This window comes from Labeo rohita, chromosome 4, assembly GCF_022985175.1.
Source record: "Labeo rohita strain BAU-BD-2019 chromosome 4, IGBB_LRoh.1.0, whole genome shotgun sequence".
Classification (NCBI taxonomy): Eukaryota; Metazoa; Chordata; class Actinopteri; order Cypriniformes; family Cyprinidae; genus Labeo; species Labeo rohita.
In genome coordinates this window covers 19,709,255-19,735,602 of record NC_066872.1, presented here as the reverse complement: position 1 = coordinate 19,735,602, position 26,348 = coordinate 19,709,255, and the positions used below count along the sequence as shown (strand labels likewise).

General features: G+C 35.0%; 2 protein-coding genes across 2 annotated transcripts in view; both read left to right on the top strand.

Moving 5' to 3' along the window:
- The first annotated feature begins 1,992 nt into the window (after positions 1-1,992).
- LOC127164163 (protein NLRC3) overlaps positions 1,993-26,348 on the top strand; it is a 77,087-nt gene continuing 52,731 nt past the window's right edge. Inside the window, exon 1 of the mRNA XM_051107938.1 lies at positions 1,993-2,160. The gene's annotated coding sequence lies outside the window, so the exon portion shown is untranslated. The remainder of the gene's footprint in view (positions 2,161-26,348) is intronic.
- On the top strand, positions 3,184-20,895 carry LOC127164523 (NACHT, LRR and PYD domains-containing protein 12). Its single transcript, XM_051108499.1, has 10 exons — positions 3,184-3,307; positions 3,441-3,722; positions 3,857-3,898; positions 4,457-6,230; positions 6,391-6,564; positions 11,363-11,536; positions 11,940-12,113; positions 16,025-16,153; positions 19,627-19,673; positions 20,060-20,895. Exons 2-10 carry the CDS (start codon positions 3,458-3,460, stop codon positions 20,587-20,589), a joined length of 3,309 nt encoding a protein of 1,102 aa, XP_050964456.1. The 5' UTR covers positions 3,184-3,307; positions 3,441-3,457; the 3' UTR covers positions 20,590-20,895.

Below are 26,348 nucleotides of genomic sequence, written 5' to 3'. Positions count from 1 at the left end.
GTGAGATAGATACATTTTCTACTGTTATGCTATGTAAATACTGATTACATCCATTGTCATATGCGCCGATTTATGTTTCTGAGCATGCACATGCAAGCGAGAGAAAGCGCGTCTTTTTTTATTGAAAGTTAAGAGAATCCACCTGCTTGAGAAGAGATTTGTGCTTGGCCATTTTGATGCGCTCCCGCATTGCAATAATGCACTTTATTTGTCATTAAAACAACGGCATAGAAACCATATCAATGAACTATTAAAATAAGAAGTGGCGTCTGAAAGCTGCCTCGTTTTTTTTTTAATTGGTTAAATTGAATAGAGAATATCCGCGTGTGCTCGGCCATTTCCGTCGGTAGTGCTGGATCACTTGATGAGGTCCGCAAATCCTACGCTGCAAAAAGAATAAACAAAAAGTTTTCTAAAAAGGCAAAAGAATGGACGTTTTCTTAATATGATTATTGAAAACCAACAGGCTGATGAAAATGCGGGACATTTTCTCAATATGCGACGTGCGGGACAAGGGGTGAAAAAGCTGTGCGGTACAACGTAAAGCGGGACAGGTTGTCACCCTACTTAAACTATGTGTGTCTGATATGAATCAAACATTGGCAAATTATATTTGAATAGATTGTTATTGCTGCTTCCATAGACATCTGTGTGTATTTTACAAACTCAAATTGTATTGTTTTGCTAGTACTTATGTGTATTTAACACTAGAACCACCAGGGGTCGCTGTATATCTAAAACCACCATGCAGGTAAATTTTATCCACGAACATGAGTAGTGTTTTGATATGACTAAAGAACTAGGTTTGTCTGCAAGTCTGTAAAGTCACAGATAATAAAATGTCCACTAGATGTCAGTGTCAGACAGACACTCAAAGTTACAGACAAGCAGTAAATAAACTACAGTAATACTGCAACTTAATTACTAATACACTTGTACTGCAAGTGAAAACTGTGTCCAGATTTACAGTTTCTTCATTCCCCATCAATATTTTCACTTTGTGTATCATTAAATATGTAGTCATTTCAATGATAAATAGGGATGATCATTGCTGTCTGTCTTTTAGTAACAGAATCAGAAAGAGCTTTATTGCTAAATGTGTTTACACACACAAGGAATTTGTCATGGTGTCAGGAGCCTCCAGTGCATAAAGTGCAGACATAGTGCAGACATACATATAAATTGGTTCCTGAAGGCCACTATCATCCCTACTGTTTTGATTGTGTTCAGCTCCAGGTTGTTGTGACTGCACCAGACATCCAGCTGCTCAACCTCACTTCTATACTAAGAAGGATGGACTTGCATGTTTTCACACATTTCATAAAAGTTTGGAGATTCTGATTATGCCTTCATCACCTCATGGTGTCTCACCTTAAGCAAATGTTTCTCATTTTGTGAGTGCATGGAGCTGCTCATTAGCTGTTCAAAAATGTCAATTATGAAAACAGTTTTTTGGGCCACAATCTCAATAAGGTCTGTAGTGCAGATCGGATGTGTTGTTTTTTATTCATACAATCATAATCATTTTTTTTTTTTCAAAATCATTTTTAATCAATTTTAACATCTCAAAGCTTCATTAAAAATAATAGAGCAAAGAACAAATTTGTGAAAATAAGTGATTTTATAGTATATCAAATAATTATAAATTATTTACCAATGATATGGTTATTTCATGACTTACAAAACATTTTTGACTTAAAACACACTTGTGGCATGTTAACATTACACTTATTAATAATCTACAAATGTATATTAATGTTTAAATGGTTAATTAATTGTTAACAAGACACTTTTGAATTACTTGATCATTATTATAAAGTGTTACCAGAAATGTAATAAAACGGTCTATAGTCACTGTCACAATCAAACTGTGTAAAAACTATGCTGATCATGAGGTGTTTTTCCAGAGAGATTTGGCAACCTTGCTGACAAAACAGAAGTAAAAGCAGATTGTTTTAAATGCAGTGTTTCCACTTGACTGTTAGATTTTTTTTTTTTTTTGAAAAACTGATCATCAAACTGTTTTTATTATTTGCTGATGTTGGAATTTACATGTACATAATAGGAAACCAACAACACTTTGAAAACTTGTCTAGTAGCCGAACATTTTGATCAAAGCAAGTCTTCTGGTGTGGAGCACAAAGGCACTTCCTTATTAATGTAAGTCAACATAAAATACTAACTTAATCATGACACATTCAAGAAACATGATTAAATATGGACTACATATGTGTTAGCAATGTACCATTGTTAGGGATATAGGGATTACAAGATCATGTTTCACTCTGAATGTTCTGTATTCATGTTTTCAAACGTTTATATAACTGATTTAATGATGATTTTAAAGTAGCCTACTGTTCTTACCCCATAGGTTGTGCTTTACACTGTAAGTAATATGAAATGTAATAAATATATTTTGGTCATAGTTATTATTCATGCATTACCTTTCTTAATTAGTGTAATGAGAATATATCACTTTTATGTCCTATAATATTCTCTTTATATTTTACTTTACCTATTAGTGACCTCTTTATTTATTGTATGTTTAAACTAGTCTGTTATGAAACAAGTTATAACAGCTACTGCTTAACTGAATATTTTTAAACAACAAATAGAAATGTTATAATTTATAAGTTAATATACAAAATGCATTATGTGCAATTTACATATTTGCATATTTTTTTAAGTTTAGTGTTAATTATATTTAAAAATAAATTACTGTTCAATTTAAGTTTTGACTCTTTTGTTAATTGTAACCTTATAGTAATGTCTATCCACCATTTTCCCTCAATGTGGAAGTAAGCCCATGGGTGAGATTTCCAGTTCATTTTCCGCTACTGGGAAATAACAAGGAGAATAACAGCGTGCAGTAAATGGTAAAACTGTTTGCTCTACAAACCAGTGTACACATAATCAAGATAATACATTAAAATAATATGGTAAGACCCATCAATTTGCAATCTCAAGCAGCAAAACGAGCTGTTTTGTACAGCTGAAACAGCTGGACGCGTATGAGACCGGAAGCCACACCCATAAAAATTATGAATGGCTGTGCCCACTCTTAGGGGAAGAAAAAAGTGGATAGTTTTAAGGCATAAGCTGAGGTAGATTTTTATCATTAAGAACATTTTTATTATAACTGAATTTATTTAAAGAAAGAGCAACTTGTTCAGTAAACCGCTGTTTTAATTTTTTTTTTTTTTTCCGTTTTTGCCCCTGCTGTACCGAAATCATAACAAACTGTGACGTCAAAGCCGAGTTACGTACCTAACCATGTTTGTGTACCATTACACCCCTATTATCCATGGTTAGTAAATAACACTGTACTATTGCATGAGTTAGTGAGATATAGATTTTAAAGTGTCACATACTATTGAGCACTTAGGTCCAAATGTGAAGAGTGGATGAACTTCAGATCTTTTCTTTTTCTTGACCTGCAGCCATGAGTTGGTGAAGGATGATGATGTCCATTAAAGAGCTGCTCGTGAACTCACTGAAGGAACTGGTAGAAGCTGAACTGAAGGAGTTTCATTGGCGCTTAATGAATACATATCATAAGCATATATCAAAGTCTGAAATGGAGAAGGCAGATATATTTGACACAGTAGATAAGATGGTGGTGTGTTTTGGACTAGAAGAAGCTGTGAAGGTCATGGTGGACATCCTGAGAAAGATGAACCAAAATGATCTGGCTGAACAGTTGGAGAATGAACACAAGCAAGGTAACATTTAATTTACTGTGACTGTAATGTGATTAAATATTTACCAGAGTGAAGGTTTCACTTAAACCTCTTTTCCTTTTTGCTCTGCTGATGTGTTTGAGAGATAAATGTTTCTTTCTTTCTCTCTCTCACAGCTCAGGCTGAGGGCAATATGAGGACATCTGTCCCTGTTGGAGGTAATTCACAACATTTCTGAAGTAAATATCAATCCCTGTCCCTGACCATCTGTTGGGTCAGACACATTAGCAGCAGATTTATACAGATATATAAAATAGAACAGCGTGTCTCCAGAGATACCCAGTTTACAATTATCTAAAAGCCTTAATTAAGCATCTTATAAGGTGATTAAACTGTTTATTAAAGTTAACCAGTAAAAGGAACTGTCACCAGATTGATATAGTATCATCAAGACATGATTACAATCACACATGCAAAGGTTTATTTAAGCAGGTTAAAACATGTTGTAAATACAGCCTCACATTCTGTTTGATGGGATAAATAAAAATTAATTTTTAGTAACATTGGCCAGCAAGGCCTAAAGATGATCTCAATCAAGACAAATAAGTGATCTGAACATAAACATATTCAGAAATTTTAAAATTGAAACCTGAGCATTATGAATTTAATCTGTCTGAATCAATTACTAATAATGATAATCATGCTAATATGAAAAAATATGTGTCAATTTAGTTTGTTTTTTGTTTTTTTGTTCTCTTGTTTGTTTTTAATTATAGAGCTGCAAAACTTCTTGAAAACTCACAAAAACAACATGAAGAGAAAGGCAAAATGTATTTTTGAGGGCAACAAAGAAAATGACACAGATCTCAGAGATGTTTACACAGAACTGTTCATCACAGAGGGAGATATGAAAGATGTCAATCACGAACACGAGATTGTGAAGATTGATGATATTTTCAAGAACAAAAACACACATGATAAATCAATCAAATGCAACGACTTATTTACTGAACTGAAGAAAAACAATGAGGAGAAGATTGTGCTGACCAAGGGCATTGCTGGCATTGGAAAAACTGTATCTGTGCACAAGTTCATCCTGGACTGGGCAGAAGGAAACACCAATCAGGATATAAATTGTGTGTTCCTGCTTCCATTCAGAGAGATCAATGTCATTAAAGACAGAAAGGTCAATCTCCATGAGTTTATGCTGAAATTCTACCCTGAATTGAAGGACTTGGAGAAATCAAAGTTATATAAGGAATGTAAGCTAGCATTTATATTTGATGGACTTGATGAGAGTCAACTTCCATTGAATTTTAAAAGTGAAACATTGAACACTGTTGAGGAAAGAGCATCTGTAGATGTGCTGTTTACAAGTCTGGTCAAAGGAAATCTGCTTCCGTCAGCTCTCGTCTGGGTGACCTCACGACCAGCAGCAGCCAATCAGATCCCTCCGCGGTTTGTAGGTTTGTTCACAGAAGTGCGAGGATTCACTGACCAACAGAAGGAGGAGTACTTCAGAAATAGAATCACAGATGAGAGTCTGGCCTCCAGAATCATCTCACACATAAAGACGTCTCGTAGTCTTTATATCATGTGCCACATTCCTGTGTTCTGCTGGATCACGGCCACAGTACTTCAAGATATTCTAATTGAGAGCAATGAAGAGAACATCAGCACAACACTCACTGAAATGTACATTCACTTCCTGCTTATACAGATGAACATGAAGAACCAGAAGTACGATGAACAAGAAGAAAGAGAATATAGAGAGCACTTACAGTTAAATAGAAAGACGATTTTGAAGTTAGCCAAGTTAGCATTTGAACAACTGAAGAAAGAAAACATTGTGTTCTATAAGGAAGATCTGAAAGCATGTGGTATTGATGCGAGCAAAGACACTGAGTTCACAGGAATGATTGCTGAGATCTTCAAAAGGGAACACGGACTTCACGGAGCAAAGGTCTTCTGCTTTGTACATCTGAGTGTCCAAGAGTTTCTTGCTGCAGTTCATGTATTCTTCTGTTACCTGAACAAGAACATGCAGGAGCTTCAGTTTTTCTTTGATAAGCCAAAACAAAATGTCACATTGCAGGAGCTACTGCAGAAGGCTGTTGATGAAGCCAGGAGGAGTCAGAGAGGACATCTGGACCTGTTCCTGCGGTTTCTGATGGGCATTTCACTGAAATCCAATCAAAACCTGCTTAAAGGCCTGTTCACACACACTGAAGACACCACAGAGAGCATCACAAAAATAACTGAATACATTAAACAAGAGCAAAACAAGCACAGTATCACAGATGAAGCTTTAGTAAACCTATTCTACTGCTTACTTGAGCTCAAAGATCATTCATTAAATGAGATTCAGAGTTACCTCAGTTCAGATGAACATCCAGGAAAAGAATTCTCACCTTCAATGTGCACAGTGCTGACCTACGTACTGCTGATATCAGAGAAGGTGCTGGATGAGTTTAACCCAAAGAGGTTCACTTCATCATTTTCAAACTACACAAGACTTATTCCAGCTGTGAGATGCTGCAGAAAAGCACTGTGAGTAATTTTACTGACTGTTTTGTTCTGCATCACTAAACAATGAAATCTCCAATTACTATGTGAAACATTTTCTCAAATTATGAAGAGTACAGTAAGTTATTGCAGGAAAAAAACTGAACATCAGAAAATAATCTAACTAAACATTCTGTTTTGGCAGATTTGACAGCTGTGGCTTAAATGAAACATTCTGTGAAACTGTGTCTTATGCTCTACAATCATCAAACTCCCATCTGACAGAGTTGGACCTGAGCAGCAATCGCCTACTGGATTCAGGAGTGAGGCTGCTTTATGATGGACTAAAGAGTCCACACTCTCAACTGAACATACTGAGGTTTGACTTTCACTTTCACTGAATCACCATGTTCAACTATGTGGATGAATAGTTTCATAAACTATAGTTATGAAACAATATATTTCATAACTATAGCTAGCAGACATTTTTCTTGTCTATATTGTAGTTTGATTAACCAGTGGCATTTCTTCCAAGAACTCAAAGCAGGCAATGCCTACTTAAAAAAACCTGATGAGAAAATAGTCAGTGTTTACAACCATCCTGGATAACCTGGAATTTTGTAATGCAGTGTTCCAGTTATGACAATGAAATAATATCTAAACTTCCTTAATGACTTCTTTCAACAGTTTGGTTCCAAAAACTTTAGTTTATTTAAAAATATGTTCCCTTTCTTATGAATTTAATTATTACAATACCTTTATTTTCACTTCATCAGTAAAATCCTCAGCTCTGGGGATCATATGATCATATTGTTCTTGGCTCTTGCCTCATTTAGATAAGATAGATTCAGTGCATTGATAGCTTGACAACGACTGTGACCAGATCATTGAGTCAGAGAGTTCAACTGGATCAGTTTGATTCATGAACAGTTTGCTGCATTGTTGAGCACAAATGCACTTAGCTTAACCATCAGGAGTTAACCCTGACCCTGTTTTATTAGGCCTTGAAGATGTTGTGTCATTTGTATTTACTTAAATTACTTACATTTACATTTAGTCATTTAGCAGACGCTTTTGTCTTACAAATAAGGACAATGGAAACAATCAAAATCAACAAAAGAACAATTATATACAAGTACTATAACAAGTCTCAGTTAGCTTAATGCAGTACATATAGTAAGTTTTTTTATTACATAAAACAGAATAGAAAAAAATAAGCAGTTAGAGGCATCTTTTGTTTTTTATTAATTATATAACAAATAAAAAGAAAACAAATAAAATACAAAAAGATTAGAGAAGCTAGTGTTAGTCTAAAAGGGACAAGTTTTTTTTTTTTTTTTTTTTTTAAAGAATAGAATTATAAGGTCATTATAGGTCATTTCACCAGGAGGGAACATTTAATTTAAAAGTCAGTGAAAGTGATTTTGCACCACTTTGGCATGACACAATAAAGCGACATTCACTTGCAGACATTGCAAACATTGCAAAGTTGTGAAGCATGTTCCAAAAGAAAGGGCCTGATCTTCCTGATGTTGATTAAAGCAAATCTGTAGGACCGGGCAGTTTTAGCAGTGTGGTCTGAGAAAGTCAGCTGATCATTAATCATTACTCCAAGGTTTCTGGCTGTTTTTGAAGGAGTTATGGTTGATGTGCCTAACTGGATGATCAAATTGTGATGAAACAATGGGTTTGATGGAACCACAAGCAGTTCTGTTTTGGCAAGGTTGAGTTGAAGCTGATGATCCTTCATCCAGCAAGAAATGTCTTAATGATGTGAGTGCACTCAAAAAAAAAAAAAAAAAAAAATCATGAGTTGGGCTCAATTTGAACAAATATAGTTTAAATGAAATTGATTTGATGCGTTTATGAAGTGACTATTTTATGTTTGTTGAACTCAAACTAAAACATCAAACTGGAAAAAAATTATTAGGCAGAAATCCTTTTACATTAAAATAATTATTTGTTGGATTTACTTAACTTTAGGCATTAACCAACATGTTAGGCACTAGCCATAAGATGGCTTTGTTACATCCATGGTCGTTTATTTTATTATTAAAACAACTTTAACTCATGTTAGCAGGTCCCCCAATTTTATTATCTTATTTTAAAAAAAGTTACACATGTAAAATAATTTATGAACTCTCAAATCAAATGAATTAAGTTTTTTTTAAAGAATTGTGTTGGATTAACTTCATTTACTTAAGTAAATTGAACAAGCATTAAATGTTATTTTTGGCTTACTTAATTAAACATTAACATGTTCTTTCAAAATGAAAATATAGTTGAGCCAAAGCGCAACTGTTTCAGGTCAGTTTAACAATTTAGTTGTTTAAAAGGGAAACCTAGCACAATGGTGTTAAATGAAAATGTTTTTTTAATAAACTGAACAGTATTGTAGAATCATTTTTTGAGTGAGTGCAAGTACAACTGCAGGAGAAATGGCTTGAAGGAGATGAGATGGAATAGGATCAAGCGGACAACTAGTAAAATGATTAGAAAGGATGAGGTTGGAGACTTCTGCCTCAGAGAGTGAAGAGTGTATGTTTGCTGTAAGATCTGCTTGACAGAATGTGGTGTCGAAAATTGTGCACTGGTTTTAATTTAATTAATAAAAAACAAGTCATTAGCTGTTAGAGTTGATAAAGGAGGGGGAGGAGGACAAAGGAGGGAGGAAAATGTTTTAAAGAGCATGCGAGAGTTGTAGACAAATTGTTAATTTTATTATAATAGTGTGTCCTTTAGCAGTGGAGACATTAGCAGAGGAAGAGAGAAGTGACTGATATACATTAAGGTCAGTAGGTTTTTTTGATTTGTGCCATACCCTTTCAGCAGCCCTGAGCTTAGAACAATGTTTGCGGAGAACATCAGATGGGGTGGTACGGGTTGGCCTGGAAGACAAGGGGAAGATGTAAGAGTGGAGCAGAAAGTATCAGTAGCACTGTTAGCATCAAGAGATGAGAACTGTTTAGATGGAGGAAGTGAAGATGAAACCATACCAGATAGAGGGTGAGAGTGAGTGTAGGTTACGTCAAAAGATGGCATGTGAAGGGGAATGTGTTGTATCAGAAACCATGTTGAGGTTAGGAGTGAGGAGGAAGTGATCCAAGGTGTGCAGTGGAGTAACCAGCACATGACCATTGGAGCAGTCTTGTGTGTAAATAAGGTCCAGTTGGTTGCCTGATTTGCGAGTAGCTGTAGTTAACACTCTCTTAAGATCAAAAGAGGCAAGCAGAGTGTGGAAGTCTGCAGCCTGAGATTTATCTAGGTGGATGTTAACGTTTCCAAGCATAACAAAGGGAGTACCATCCTCAGGAAAGGTTGAGAGAAGGACACCTAATTCATCCAAGAAGTTACCTTGTGGTCCTGGGGGTTGATAAGCAACTACAAAATGGATTTTAAAAGGGTGGGTAATAGTGACTGAATGTGATTCAAATGAGCTTTTAATACCCAGAGAAGGTAAAGGAATAAAATTCCAGTTATTAGAGATAAGCAGACCAGTACCTCCACCTCTTCCAATCAGACGGAGAGTGTGGGAAAATGAGAAATTATTGTAGAGTGCTGCAGCTGTAGCAGTGTCCTATGGTTGGATCCAGGTCTCTGAAAGTTTAATGTTAGCGCTGCCTACAATGTGTGATGTGTGGTTTGCGAGTGGTAGTAATAATAGGGATATGGAAACGCATAGTAAAAGTTGTTCATACAAACCAAAACAGAAGTGAAGCAAGGTGTGGAAAAGAGGATGAATCAGAAGTGATACTTATGTCCCTTGCCGGTGTCCCTGTCCGGTGGAGTTGTACGGTAGAGTCAATGGTCTTTACACTCTTTGGTCTTCACACAAGGGCTGCCATGACCACTGCCACGGTATACTAACCTTTTTTTATACCCGTTTTACAAAATGGAAATTGAATTCAGCTGAACACACTTTACTGTTCATCACAACAAAGGGCTAAGCAAGGGCACAACACTGACAGGGTTACGACAGTATGAGACCAAATGCAACTTTAGCACATCTCAACACAGTAAACACACAAGCATTTCCTAGCAACGACAACTGCACTAAACACTAATAAGACAAAAAATACACTTACGATCTGCTTTTCACTTCTGCTGATTGACTGCTTCTCTCAAACAGTTTCTTTACACTGTAATTTTACTTTTAATAGATAAAGTGGTAACACTTTATAGTAAGTATACAGTAATAAAGTATTTACAAATTATTTACAAACTATTGAAATCAATAGTTTATAAACTGTTGTTAATACATTAATGGACTATATACAAACAGTGAGTTCTTCGTTCATTGTCACTGTAATAATAATTAAAAAATTGTTCAGTTAGCTAATATATAAAGAGTTAGATAATGCTTTGTAAACAACCTAACCGCAAATAGTTCTCACTTTAGATTAGGTCATAGTATATAGAGAAATGTCATTAATTAAGTGTCTAAAACATTATTAATTTTATAGTTATTAATTGCATTAGTATTAAGAGATTCTTAAAATGTACAAATACAATAAGCCTATGCCCAAAGTTAAACATACTTTTTGACACAAACTTAAAAAAAATAAATAAATAAACAGCGTAATGCTGTCAATACATACAAATACTTACTAGAACATGTTGTTAAAATACATCAGTTAGGATTAGGGGTAGGCTTACAGTTAGTCTTAGAGGGGACAGGATATACCTTTTATACAGTTTAAAAATAACTTTCTATGGAACTTTCTATAAAACATGGAAACCCAATGTGTGGATGTGTGCTTAATGTATTTGTAATCATTTTAAGGAACACTGAATATCAATGTAATTAATGTCCAATAAAGGCTGGTTTAAAACACTTTTTTTAGATTTTCTGTGACCTAAAGTGAGATCTATGGTTAATAAGTGGTCAACAAAGCATTATGTAACTCTTTACATGTGATGTATTTAAACACGTTAATTACAGAGACAGTGATGAACTCACTACTTGTATATAGTCTAATTATGTATTAATAATTAGTAACTACTGTTTATAAATTACTAATGAACTATAATAGTTTTAAAGAAATATATAAGTGCTTTATTACTGTAATCCAATTATAAATTATTATTCAGTACAAACATGCACTATAGATTACAAACTACATAACCTATCTGATACATTCACATTAATATGGCTGTTTGTTTTGTTCTCTTCACAGGCTGTGTGGGTGTCATCTCACTGCTCATTCCTGTGAAAGTTTATCTTCAGCTTTACAGTCCTCAAACTCTGTCCTGAGAGAGCTGGATATGAGTAACAATGACCTTCAGGATCCTGGAGTGAAACTTCTTTCTGATGGACTGAAGAGTCCAAACTCAAAGCTGGAGATACTGAGGTCTGAGTTTAAAATACTTGATTTCATATATATATATATATATGAATAGTTCAGATGCAAAAGCCTCTAAATCCATCTGATGTATTTCTTTAAAATTAACATTTCTTTCTGGCTACTTTGTATAGGTTTCTATGTAAGCACTGGTACTTCTGATTGGGCTGAGGCTAGAATTTAGCAAGTTTGAAGTAAAAGTATTTGATGGACATATACAATGTGTCAGGAGCATTCACTTTAGCATCTCATTTTAGCTGGTGGCTTTTAGCTGGTTTTTCATCTGAACTCTTATATATATATATATATATATATATATATATATATATATGCACACACATTTATTTATTTATTCAAAACTTACATTATTAAAATCAATTCTGTATGCAATTACTGTGTTTATCTTGTTCAGATTTTCCATATGTAATCTCACTGCAAAGTCTTGTGGGAGTTTGTCATCAGTTTTACAATCCTCAAACACTGTCCTGAAAGATCTGGATCTGAGTAACAATGATCTGAAGGATTCAGGAGTGAAGCTTCTTTCTGATGGACTGAAGAGTCCTAACTCTAAGCTGGAGATACTGAGGTAAATGGTTTTCCATAAAATAAATTTTTATCAACAAATGTTGTATCTGCTTTCATTGGAGTGCCAGAACAAGAGACAAAAACATTTTCCGTCATTTGTTTTCATGTTTATACAATTGTCTGTAGATGTGGCTTATATTGAGATTGAAATGGTCTGAAACAGTTACTGAACAAACTGCAAAAAATGCTGCATTTTCAAGAAAAACTTCTGCACTGCACAGGCACATCTATCACTATCTAGCACTGCACTGCCGTTCAGTGTGCAGTAAATACTGGTCGCATTAACTCACCTCTACCAGCTCTGTGATTAAATTTCTATGTGCTCATGTTGCGTTATATTTGTTTAATGCGTTTTTACACTGTTGAACAATTTGTCCAATCACACACAGTTCTGTTGCGCTTATGAATTCAATGGCAATCTGAGGCATTGAGATTAGTCATTATGACATGACATCCATAACTGGTACTTGCCTAAAAAGATGGGTTTATGATATACATAGTTAATAGAATACATTAACATTAGGCTACTGCTAGTCTTTCCCTGCAGCCAGTGTTTTCCCCTGGAAATGCTTAGTTGTAAACGTCATGATGACTAAACGTGTTTTATCATAAAATTATGTCAAAAAGAAATAACTGTTGCAATTCTGCAAAACACGACAAAAAATGGCAATGCACAGTGATGAAATGTCAAGATTTACAAGTCATTAATTTGACAAATAATTGCAACCACATTTCAAAATATTTTGATATGAAAATTCAAATATATTTTTATTAATATATTAGTCTATTTTGACTAATTATATCTTTCATCCATCCACTGTTACGGTTATCAACTTGGCATGAAAAACAAAGCATTTACCCAAATTTTTAGTGGATTATGCAAATGGAACTTGTTTATAAGCTGTCACTCACCTTTTCCATTATAATCAATGAACTCAAAGCAAATTTAGAGTTTTGAGTGGTGAGTGGACTGTAACTTGAAGGCAGTAGCCAATCAGATATGTTTAATAAATAAACAGATGTATGTTGTGATTGGCTAAACTGCTCAATGCAACAAAACATGGGGCACACTTTATTTTAAGATCCAGTTCTCACTATTAACAAACTATGCCTTTTGCCTCTATAAACTCCCAATTAGTGCTTATTAATAGTAAGGTAGTTGTTAAGTTTAGTTATACTACGGGACTGTTGAATGCTGGAATCTGATTGGCTGGTATATGTTCTAAGGTGTGCAACTTTTTCAGGGAAATGCACGGCTAAAATAGCTCCAGACAGGTCTTGATTGCATTACACCTTTATCAATTCGCCAAATTATTTCAGTTATTTTAAAGGTCCTTACAGCCTACAACAGCAAGACCAACACCCACAACCACACTGACTGAACAAATAAGTATTGTAAAGAATAGGATAAAAATGACAAATTATTTCCATGTTTTGCCACAAAATTACATTTTACATTAAGCGGAATTACTGACTCCAGTCCATTGAAATATTAGAAGATAATGCATAGGGGAGCACGGGGCACAAACTAACGCAGGGTTAATTGTAACACACGTGGTTTAAGTATTTCCACACATGCTGGCATAACCAAATTTACGGCATTTTCTAGTTTCCATAACAACACTACATAGAGAAAAAAGTGTGCCAAAAAGTAAATTTCTGGCTTAAGTAAATTTTGTACCTTAAACAGGAGAATAAATACTGACAATAGATATTTAATGTTCATGAAGTAGTGTGACTGTAACACAAAGCATGTTTTTAAAATGCAAAACATAAAATCAGTAACTTGGCTACAAATGTAGCTAAACACGGTTTAAGGGTGTCTTGTCCAAGCATGCATGTGCGGATTTAAGCGCACTATATCAAGCATGCATTGTTAAGAATGTTGACTAATTGTGAGCTCTACAATTCAATTGTTAGTAGTTAGAATTATAATTGGAGAGGACTCTAATTCAATGATTACTGGTAAAAATGCAATTACAGAGCTCTTTAATTACGCTTTTACTAGTATATTAAAACATTTAATGACAGAGCATTTTTGCTAGCATTTTTACTAGTAACTTCTTTTCTCAGAATTGTGTGACAACCCTGCTGAAAAAGAGCTATATATATATATATATATATACACTCTAAAAACAAATGGTGCTATATAGCACTAAAAGTGGTTCTTTGGCTCGTAATCATAGGGGAACCACTTTTAGTGCTATATAGCACCTATTTTAAAAGGTGCTATATGGCACCTTTGTCAAATTCAGAGGCTTAACAGGTTCTTTGTATGGCAGTGGTGCTATATAGCACCTTAACGACCCCAAAGAACCACTGAAGAACCGCTGAAGAACCAGACAGGGGCTTGACCGGTTCTTTATACACTAACGGTGCTATATAGCACCACAATCACACCAAAGAACCGCTGAAGAACCGCTGAAGCACCATTTTTTTTAATAAACTAAAAACAAACAAACAAACAAAAAGATCTGTCAATGACTTTCTGACATGCACAAAAACCAGCATTGGACCTGGAAATAACATAATATATATTATTATATGTAGTAAGCTTTATTACTTTTAACTATTATATTATATTATATTAGGGGTGTGACGAGACACTTATCCCACGAGATGAGACGAGACACGAGACTGGGTTCACGAGAACGAGACGAGACGAGATTTTTAAACTTTTAAGAAATCCTCGATTCAATATATAGGGAATTGAATATTTTATTCAACTGAAAAAGACAAAATGCAAAAAAATGTAGGTGCATTTTGAACTTTATGAAATTAAACTTCCATTTTAATGAATTATAGGCAGTAATAAACAACATTTAAACAAGAGCTTCACGATTCTGGATAAATTGAGAATCCTAGTTGTTTTTAATAAATTGGAGACCATGATTCTCTCACGATTCTGGAGAAAAAAAAGATTAGAAAACTATACAAAATAACGTAATTTACTAGTGGTTCTGACAAACTGTTCATTGCTTAAGTTTTTAAAAAACATTCATTTAAACAAAATAAAAAAAAAAAAACATTCAATGAAGGAGTCAGTGTCTCACTTCATTAAGATTTGTTTGACTATTGAAATCTCCTGAATGAATGATTCAATGACATACTTTTTTTTAAACGGGCAGTTGTCGCCACCTCCTGGCGGAAGAGGATAAGTATGTTACTATACATACAAGATAGTTTCGTTTTGATCGCTACTGTACACAATAAGTGTTTATACCCAAACTGTAAACTTTTATCCCAGTACTTCTGTTATTTAAATATCTGTAACACAGAAATAATGATTATAATGTGGTTGAAAAGACTGTGTTGCTTTTTCTGCATTCACATTTACCCCGACCCTCTGATTCATTAACATGGGCAGCAACAAAACGTGCTTCTCACGCTCTACTGACACCCGCGATGTGAAACAGTCCTAATAGACACGTGGGTCGCGTGGGTGTTTGAATCAAGATCTCATATTTTAAGGATTTATTGTGCAACTCTAATGTAAACACTGCAAAATGTTTTACAAGGATTTCGTCACGAGATCTCGCAAGATCCGACTGGTCTCGCGAGACACATCAGATCTCGTGCTACGAGATCTCGTCACACCCCTATATTATATTATATTATATTATCTGAGCTGTCTGAAATGCAGCATTAAATTAATATTTCAATAAACAAACGTGTACTACAATTACAAGCCAAATGACATTTTAGCACTTGACAGATAGCGACACCTAAGTAGCACTTAAAGCTTGGCTAAGCGCTAAGATCAACCCGGCCGAGAACAACACCATCAGTCACAATGGAAGAGGCTGAGGAGATGATGAGAGGAGCTTGTCAAGCATGGATTTAGCTTTCTAACATTTTTTTGTTTCCTCTAAGATGTAATCACAGCAAGTATGTAGTGTAGATAAAATACAGTGCAGATGAATTTTTCTTCCCCTCACACCTGAGAGAGCTGGATCTGAGCTACAATCACCCAGGAGATTCAGGAGTCAAGCTGCTTTCTGAAAAACTGGAGGATCCAAACTGCTCTCTGGACAAGCTCAAGTATGTCAAGCAGTATTTTTTTTTTTTTTACAAGCTACATGTTGGAGTCACTATTATAGTAAATTGCGCTGTTTGTTTGGGGTGGACACAAAGGCAACTAAATGTAATTTTGTAACTGTTTTTATTTTATTTTTTAACAAATGTAATTTTACTCAGTTTATAAATGCTTTCACTCCACATACTCCTCCAAGTTAGGTTCTAGAAAGAGCGGCTCTCTAGGACCAAACTTGACTACCCCTGGATTAAGCATTCCTGTTTGTAACATTTTGTTCAATTTTGAAATTTAAAACAGATTATAGGTAACAAAATGCTTTCTCTGTGTTTGTAGTCATTTTTTGTAACATTAGTAAATATATATTCAAAAGCAAAACCTAAAAAAAAAAAAACAAGCAGTTATAATACATGTATAAGCAACAAGGGAAACACACATGCCTAATTTAATGATTTTGCTCCATTAGCCAATAGATTGTAATGAAAGTGAAGGTGTCTGAAATCTAATTGATGGAAATTTTAGATAATAACCCAGTAATTACAATAAGTATTAAATTGAAAAATAATAACTATAGTGACAACATGCCACTCTGGGTCTTCAGTGCTAATTTTGTGATTTTGTGTTATTTATGGTCAAGAGAAAATCATCTTACCTTACCCTTGTCTTGCCCTACTCTAAATGACTGGACTTGCAGTATTTCTCTGATTCTGTCTGAGTCAAACTGTGAAATTCAGCGCCTATATTCAACATTTACCTGCATTTGATGCAGCTGTTGATTTCGTGGTCAGGTTTGAGACTCAACTCAAACACTCATCTCACTCTGTTGTTTCTTTAAGCTCTTGTGAAGTGCAGGAAAAGGTAATCAAGGATGTTTTAAGAAACGTAACCTAATAAAAATTTACTGTTATTCCTTGGATTGTAAAAATACTGTAATTTCTTTTTTTTACTTTACAATTTAACAGTTAAAGTAACTGTAGAAAAAAGTTATGCATTTTAAAACAAAAACGCGCTAGTTTAACTTTGTAACTTAGGAAACTTTGCTTTCTTTGCTTCTGTAAAGAAATGTTGGTTCTCACGAGACTATCATATTCTCATCTGCGCATACACTATGCATTCGACCTTCGTCATCCGACTGGAATGGCTAGCGCATACAACAGTTAGCGTAAGCTAGAGAAAAGTGTTTATAATGTTTATAACTGAAATGCATCGATTAGCTACAGGAGGCCTTTATTCAACACCTGTAAATTTTCAGGACTCACAACCGCATTCTCGGAAAATGCCAAAAACTGACAGTGTGAACGTGGCCATTGACAGAATGTCAAAATAAGCCAAGACTATTTAAACTGACAAACATTCAAATCTAAACACACTGAAGCCCATTAGACTCATTCAAGCTTCCCTTCTATGAGCACATTTAAATGCACACCAGTAAGCTGATAACTCACTAACATCAGCTTATTAAAATAACCAGGTTTCCCCGTTTACATGCACACCAGTAACCTTTCAATGCAAGTAAACTGCGTTTACATGACTTTATTAATAAATCAGGTTATTTCCCTTAAGTGATGTCTAAATATAATCATTTGCATATCTGACCCGAGTATTCCATATGTTTGTCAGTTGTGATGTTAAATAAAGCTTGCAACATCAAAATCATCCTACATCGCTGCAGAAGTACCGACGAGGAGAAAATTATATAGGAGTTTTTCAGTCTACCCTAACTGTCTTGAACCGGAGTGAAGAGAGTACGCATGCACATTGCAGAGCTAGACAAGATGAGCATTTGAGGTTAAAAAGTACATACATTTTTTAATTTTCTTCAGAAAATGACAGATTGTTTTGCTAGATAAGACTCTTATTCCTTGGCTGGGGTTGTTTAAAGCCTTTTGAAGCTCCACTGAAACTGCATTTTTTAACCTTTAATCCTTTGAGGACCATTATATGGAGAAAAATCCTGGAATGTTAATTTATTTTTTGACTAAAGAAAGAAAAAATGAACTGATCTGATTTTGGATGACATGGGGGTGAGTAAATTATATGGAAATGTTTATTCTGGAAGTGAACTTATCGTTTACATACAAGAACAGCATTTAAAAGGGAAAGGAATGACGGTCAAAAACTGTATCACTCTGTCTCTTGCTTGCTACACCACTAACTCAGATATGATGTTGTAATCAGTCATCAGTTAGCAAATACATAATAAAACATATATATAACAGTATAAACATTCTTAATGATTATGAAAAATACAAATGCAGTAAATAATAATTGTAACAGTACTTCAATATTCTCCTATTTGCAAAAAATTCCATTATGGCTCTAACAGAGAGAGAGAGAAATAGAGAGACTGGCTTTAATTGATTCAAATAACAATGATAGCATGGTACAAACTCTGTGTGTATGATCCATGTGTGTGAACTGCAGTAAAGACAGGGCTTTAGTTTACAACTATCAACTATTTCTCATTTTTATTTTATTTTTTTAAGGTAAAGAGTGTGTTGATTTGTGCAATGATAACCTACCAGCAATGTAAAGATAATGTTATTAATATATTAACTCAACTGACCCTTTGCAAAAACCCATTTTTTTCTGCATTATGACTGGTCAGATCAGCTGTCAATCAAGCTGTTTGCAAAGACCTTTTTCACATTTACGTGTTTTAAAGCAGCGGAAGTCGTCATAGTTGGGTTAACTTCAAGAGCAGTGAATAGGAGAGTACCACAAATATATTTTTTGCATTCCTATTTGCTCAAATAGTAAAATAAAAACTCCATGATAGTGTTTTCACGACTTTCAAAAAAAGGAAAAAATAAAGAGCGACTGATAACAGCAGTCAGAAGAAAGAAAAAAGTCAAATTTACCGTACCACCCATAGACGCTGCATTAGAAACTCCCTCACATTAATGTTAACTAGTTTTTTGTAATTTGATGGAAAGATGATATAAGACAAAGTATAGTTATAAATTTACATACAACAATCCCAGGTAGCATCAGCCTAGCCACCACCCAAGTACCATAGCAACCATATAGCAACACCCTAGCTACTACCCCAAGCACCTTAGCAACTGCATATAAACCACCCAGAATATGTTTTCAACATCACTGCAACCACCCTGACTACCTTGGAAACTGCATAGCAACAGTTAGTTGACTGACTGGATGTGTGTGTGTGTGTGTACTTGTTTTTGCTACATTGTGGGGACCAAATGTCCCCACAAGGATAGTAAAACCTGAAATTTTTGACATTGTGGGGACTGGCTTGAGGTCCCCATGGGTACAAAAGCTTATAAATCATACAGAATGAGTTTTTTTGAGAAAGTAAAAATGCAGAAAGTTTTCTGTAAGGGTTAGGTTTAGGGGTAGGGTTAGGGTAAGGAGATAGAAAATACAGTGTGGAGAGTATAAAAACCATTGCACCTATGGAGAGTCCCCACAAGAATAATAAACCAGACGTGTGTGTGTGTGTGTGTGTGTGTTTTAGTGTGGATCATGGAGGAGAATCCAGGATTACAGCAGGACTGAAGAAATGTACGTCTACAAACACACACACACACACACACACAAAACTCTGTATAGCTGTCTTTGTGAGGACATACATTGACACAATGCAATTTCTAGCTAATCTACCCATCAGAACTAAGTGCCTCACTCAAACTCTTACCCTAAACCTAACCTTTACCCCGTTATAACCTGATCCCTAAAATCCAGCTTTGACCCTCAAAGAGGCCTTTAAAGTGTTCTCAGAAAGTGAGGACTGGCCAAAATGTCCTCACTTTACAAAACTGTCCTCATTCCGATAGTCTAAAACTCAAACTGTCCCTCACAAAGATAACTGTACAAGTGCACACACACACACTTACACACAGCTGTAGTGATTGTTGTTGTGTTATAAATGTTTCTGTTCTTGTGTTCAGATGCCTGTTTTCTCACACTGGATCCAAACACAGCAAACACTCTTCTCATTTTGTCTGAGGAGAACAGAAAGGTGACACGTGTGGAAGAGAAACAGTCTTATCCTGATCATCCAGACAGATTTGATGTTTATCGTCAGGTGTTATGTAAAGAGAGTGTGTGTGGACGCTGTTACTGGGAGACTGAGTGGAGTGGAGATACTGGTGTGTATATATCAGTGTCATATAAGAGCATCAGCAGGAAGGGAGGTATTGAGTGTGAGTTTGGATTTAATGATCAGTCCTGGAGTTTGATTTGCTCTCCTGATAGTTACTCATTCTATCACAATGACATACAGACTGATCTAAATATAGGAGTGTATGATGATAATGGTAGAGTAGGAGTGTATGTGGATGAGAGTGCAGGAACTTTGTCCTTCTACAGCGTCTCTGACACAATGAGCCTCATCCACACAGTCCAGACCACATTCACTCAGCTGCTCTATCCTGGGTTTATGGTTTATTATTCTGGATCATCAGTGAAACTGTGTTGATGAATGAGAATAGACTGATTCTACCCATAAAACTTTGAGCTGCATGATAAATCAGTAACAGTGAGATGTTATAGAGTCTCTTCATGACATTAAAGAGGTCCTATTATGCTCTTTTACAAAGTCTTGATTTTGTTTTGGGGGTGTACTAGAACATGCTCTCATGCTTGGTGGTTCGAAAAATTTTCCACATAATTTACATTACAATACCTTTCTCCCCAGCCTGGCATAAATGGCTTGATTAGTTCTGGGTTTGATGAAGGCCCGCCATCTGAAAAACTAAATATTCTGTGATTGGCTAGCTGTTCCACTGCGTTGTGATTGGCGAACAGCTTAGACGGTGTTTCTGTCCTGCTACGCCCCTAGCCAAAGCAGTTAGCGCAAGCTAGATAAAAGTGATTCTCACATTTTAAATATGGATATTTTTCTTACAAAAACACATTGATTCGCTACAGGAGGCCTTTATTGAACCCTCCAGAGCCATGTGAGGCACTTTTTATTATGGATGGATGCACTTTATTGACTTGTTTTTGACTTATGTCCCATTGACTGACCCGTCTACGCTGTTCTAAACCTTGGGAGTGCCAGGATAACTTTTAATATAACTCCGATTGCATTCATCTGTAAGAAGGAAGTCATGTACACCTAGGATGCATAGAGGGGGAGTAAATAATACGCTACAGTAGTGTACAGTACAGGGTCTTATCATCAGCATGCAAGATCGCAGATACGTGATCTTATAGTGCTAATTTATTTAATTATTTTACATACTTAAGTTTCATTGCCCAAAACCAGCTCCAGCATAAGGCTCTAAAAGTAGCATAAAATTAACATTATCAAAGAACATAATCAGTGATTAGCCTAGCCTATTCTAGTGCAAGTTTATGCATTTTAAAAAACACTTGCGTTATAAGTGAAGCTATCTACACTGTATGACGAATAAGTCTTAGCACACACTGCACACGTCTGTGGCACGGCAACCGGAATAGATCACGGCTTCGGCATGTGTTTATGAAGTAAACATCTGCTGAGTATTTTTACATAAAATTGTTTGATTGTGTTTAAAACCTCAAAAATGCAGCAGGTCCAGTGAGTCACTGGCTCTATGATAAAAATATGAAGACCATACAAGGGTTAAGACCTAAATCGTAACATTGCACAAACTATAAGGTGAAACCTGGTATCTTTGGTATTGTTGGATTCGGTAAGGATTCAGGAGTCTAAGGAGGTGTGTCCCATGAAAATAAGTTGTCAACACCTAAAGTTATAAGAATTTGAAAATTTGATTTCACCACTAGATGGTGCTCACTTAATACTTGTGAGGCTTCTTTAAGGCATCATGCTAATGACCCCTATTGAGTTTGGTTTTGATTGGCCTCTGTTAACCTTTCATAGTAGGTACTCAGTTTTCATAGTTTTTTTGAGATATGTCAATGTCCTCATACACTATCATGGGACCTTGGACAATGACACTGCATACAAGTTTTCAGGTTGTTTGGACTAACCAGTGCATAGTTAGAGACATTTGGATTCAGTAATTGTGAATTTTGTTGATTATGTACAATTTTAGGTATAGAATAATGGGTTATGAGTTGAAAGAAGCTGAAGCACACAGTTTTGGTATTTATAAGTATTAACAGTTTAATATATAAAGTAGCTTCAAGTTGTTTAGTTATAACAGTCAGATAACATTGAACAGTTTTTTCAATTGTTTTTTTTTATATAAGAATAGGAGAATAATACAAATGAGAAGTAATGTAAATTGTGTCAGATATGTTGTACCAAAACTGGTTCATTGTGTAATGTGAAGCATAAATTTTTATGTACAGTATTTATAATAAAAGGATAATAACAGGTTAACAAAGCTTAACCTCAGAAATGTGGACATCGTTATATAGTGTAACAATTGTACTAATGTAGTAACAGCATTAGTACTGTAACAAGTCTTTAACTAAATATGTTATTAGCATAAGAGGTTAACAGAGGCGAACGTCATAAATCTGGATGTTGTATACATAAAAGAAATGCATAAAAAATATTGGTACCTTTTGTAGGATTACAAATGTAAGAATCTGTTTAAAATATTCTTATCTTATGTTCTGACATAGCATCACGTGAAAACCTAAGGTGCAGTACATTGTATTTAGCATTTAAGGTAAATATGATGACATCAGACAAATGATACTCTCAAGCAAAGTTTGTATCAAGAGGTTCCTGCCAGTTCCTGTTCTCCTATTGTAAGTCAAATGAGCCAGATTACAGAGATGTTCACCTTCTGTTTGTAATGGCTCTTGGTACCGCTGCCCAGTCTTCGAGTAGTTATGATGATTGGATTAGGACTGGTGTAAATGGTGAAGGCTGCTATACCTGAATACTTCATTTGCATGCTTTGTTTGGGGTTGTCACCCAGGTGCTTTGTCTCCAGATCTAAGCACTGCCCCCCTAAATGTATATAAACTACAATGTATCACTGCCTTAGTTAGACTTTTGATGACTGCCGTGCCAAGCAGCGAGTATCTGAATAAAGAGAAACTTCTGCTTCAAGATATCTAAAACGTCTCCTGGTCTCTAAGAAAAAAATTCACAACACTTTACAAAGATTTTGTTGTCTGTAATGTGTTACTGTAACATTTGTTTTACAAAGGGAAAAAGGCAGTAGTTTGAAAAAGAAATTGTGTTTTGCTAGTTAGGTAAAATGATACAGAATATGTAAAATAAAATGGTACTGAAATGTTAGAGTGTAAATCAAGATATTATAATTGTTTGCTTAGCGTGTACTGTAATGCTATGTGCAGTGTGTGTGTCTGCTATGTTTTGGAGTGTGATAAACATGTCAAGATTTTCAGTAAACAAGGATTGTTAGTCTGTGCATGGAGTTAGATTCCTTTGTTTTATTTTGTTTTGTTTATTTATTTATTTTTTTTACTATGTGATAGTGTTGGGTTTGAGTCCACCTAAGTCGAGTCCGAGTCTTTAACCAGTCGAGTCCCTGACGACTCTGAGTCCAAAATGGACAGAGTCGGACTCAAGTCCGAGTCCCAAAGGGCAAGTTGGAGCTAAACCAAGGACCAGGACTGAGTTCGGGCACCCCTGTTTTTAACCTTTACAACTAGTAAAATGCAATGTCAATTGAAAAGCAAAAAACAAAGAAAAGCAAACCTCTAGTGGATCTTACCATTTTGATTTTTGATTTTACAACATCTCATAATTAGTGTCCATGCTCTGCTTAGCAAACTTAAAGTCATGTAACAGAAGTTATGTAAAGGAGTAGGTATCTTGGTGAATGGGACCTTAAGAGCAGAATATGCACCTATTTTTTATTTCTGATTGTGGCTGTGTGTGTTTTGGGTTTTATATGACTTTTTTCTTGGATAAAAATGAGGCTGTGAAGGATAAACCTAGTCTTTACAATGCCACACACTGTGTATAAAACCCTACATATACTTTCCATAAATTACAGCAAACTCACACCTATTTCATTTTTGAATGCATTTATAGTTACATTAATTACAATAAATTACATTATATAAAGAAAATTTGATGATGTGCCATTGATTTATTAGAAAAGCATGCACACCCAAGGTGGTTTTGGACCCATTAAAACTATTGCTGCAAAGATGTTAGAAAAATTATTTTTCTTTAAAGCTAGAAACTGCCACTATGTTTAAAAAATAATAATAATTTTAATACAGCAAAAACTAATCAACTAATGTAAGTAAAACATTCTCAAGCCTACCAAAGGCAAGTAAACACTCCAAGAAGGCCTATTACTTACAAACAAATGGATAAATAAATATATTAATCAAAAGTACAAATGAAATAATCTTAAAAAAAAAAAAATAGAATCTTTTTTTTTTTTTTTTTTTTTTTTTTTAGGTAGGTCTATCTAAAGGCTATTACAGAAATAGACTACTGCAGACATTTCTTAATAAATGTTAAAATAAAACCCTGCAAAATCTTCACTGTGTACATTAAAGATGATTCTTATTAAAGTTAATAAGTGATTCAGTCAAGAAAAGTGAGTGATTCTCTTTTTCTTTTGTTCTGTGAGCGCGAGTGTTTGCGCACATAAACCCGTCGGCTTTCAAGTAGCATACTGGACAAGACTTAAAAACACATGCAAATACTGAATATCACTTTCATGATAGTGCATCAAGTCAGTGACATTTCCATCAACTGTCTCTGGACTCGGATGGACTCGGCATATTTTCAGAGTCCGAAAGGCTTGAGTCCGAGTCAAGTCCAAGTAAAAATGCATCCGAGTCCGTGACAAGTACAAGTCGCCTAGAAATTGTACTCGAGACCGGACTCGAGTACGAGTTCGAGTACCCCAACTCTACCAGTTAGAACTAGCAATGGAGCAAAGCAGTTACAATAAATGTTATTATTATACACACTAGAGTATTAATGAATGTTACATTTGCAACATGGGCAGTGTCTCCTCAGAATATTGGATGAGAAAATTTTTTTTATACAACAATAAAACAATGCCCATATTCAAAATGTAACATTAAAAAGTGTATAAATCACTCTTTATTTTTTTTTAAAGAAACATTATCCAATAGCGACAACAGCAGGGTGTGGTGAGTTTGGTGGGGGGTAACTGAAAATAAATGGGGGCAATGGCTAATCATTACATGATATGGTATGACTGGTTATGTTCGACTGATTGGACCATGTAAAAAATTCTGCCTCTTGTGTTTCCGCAAATCAGTCTGAATGAACATTATTATGCAATTAATGGGAAGACTAATTTAAAAAAAATACACTACTCACACACTTAGATATGAACATTTTGTTACATCAATGTAATGCTTAAAATGGCATGAAAACATGGTCTGTGGGATTTTTTAGTGAGTAATCAGCTTGAAATATAAAGTAAATCTCTGTGTCTGTGACCAATATTTACTTAGCTTTGATGACTGATGATCTGAAAAATTCAAAAATAGTTAAAAATTAACTATTAAAAAGAATAGACAAGGTTTGTCAATTATCAAGGTTTGTCAATTAAATTAAATCTTTATTATTATATATTTCAACAGATTCCTTTTAAAACAGGCAGGAATCACTCAGATCACAAGCTTAAAAACAGTATGCAAAGGATGTGAGCGGTTCTAGTTCAACCTAGCTCAGACATCACAGACTTTCAAAAATGCTGCAGACCCCATTTTAGTTTGAAAAGGTTGTATTTCAGTGTAAATGGACCAAAACAGAGACTTTTGAGAATGATGGTGTGTCTGCCCACATTCACTCTGCATCTCCTTGATGGCTGTGTAAACAAGCCATCTGAGCAGGGCCATGGACATAAACACGAAGGACCTTCCTTTTGTCATTTATGCTTGTTTTGTACTTCACAACTATTGTGAAGCACTCCATCAACTTATAAATGAACAAAGGATAAATGTTGATGACCTGTACGAAAGGGACTTTCAGCCCCCACCAGAGTGGCTGAAAGAGCGGACAACAAAAGTGAGGCAAAACGAGTGAAATGTACATTGACAAGGTTTCTTGACCCATAAGCCATTTGAGCAGCCTACATTTTTAATGAAAGCACGTTCTTTATTATTTTATGCATAAAAATGTATGACTTACTTATGCGACCTATGCATCTGTTTTTACCATGATGTATCATTTATGTTTGTACTGTAATGTGGTACAAATAAATTCAATTACTTGAATTTGCATTGAGTTGGATTAAATGCACAATAGCGTACACGCTAGCCTTGATTATCCATATTTATAAAGAAAACACATGACTATAA

What these genes read in the sequence shown, in the direction of transcription:
- LOC127164523 (XM_051108499.1), top strand. Translation starts at nt 3,458, where the DNA reads ATGATGATGTCCATTAAAGAGCTGCTCGTGAACTCACTGAAGGAACTG. An exon ending in AGATGCTGCAGAAAAGCACT is followed by an intron (nt 6,231 to 6,390) that starts GTGAGTAATTTT and finishes CTGTTTTGGCAG; the next exon opens with ATTTGACAGCTGTGGCTTAA. An exon ending in TGCTCTCTGGACAAGCTCAA is followed by an intron (nt 16,154 to 19,626) that starts GTATGTCAAGCA and finishes TGTGTGTTTTAG; the next exon opens with TGTGGATCATGGAGGAGAAT.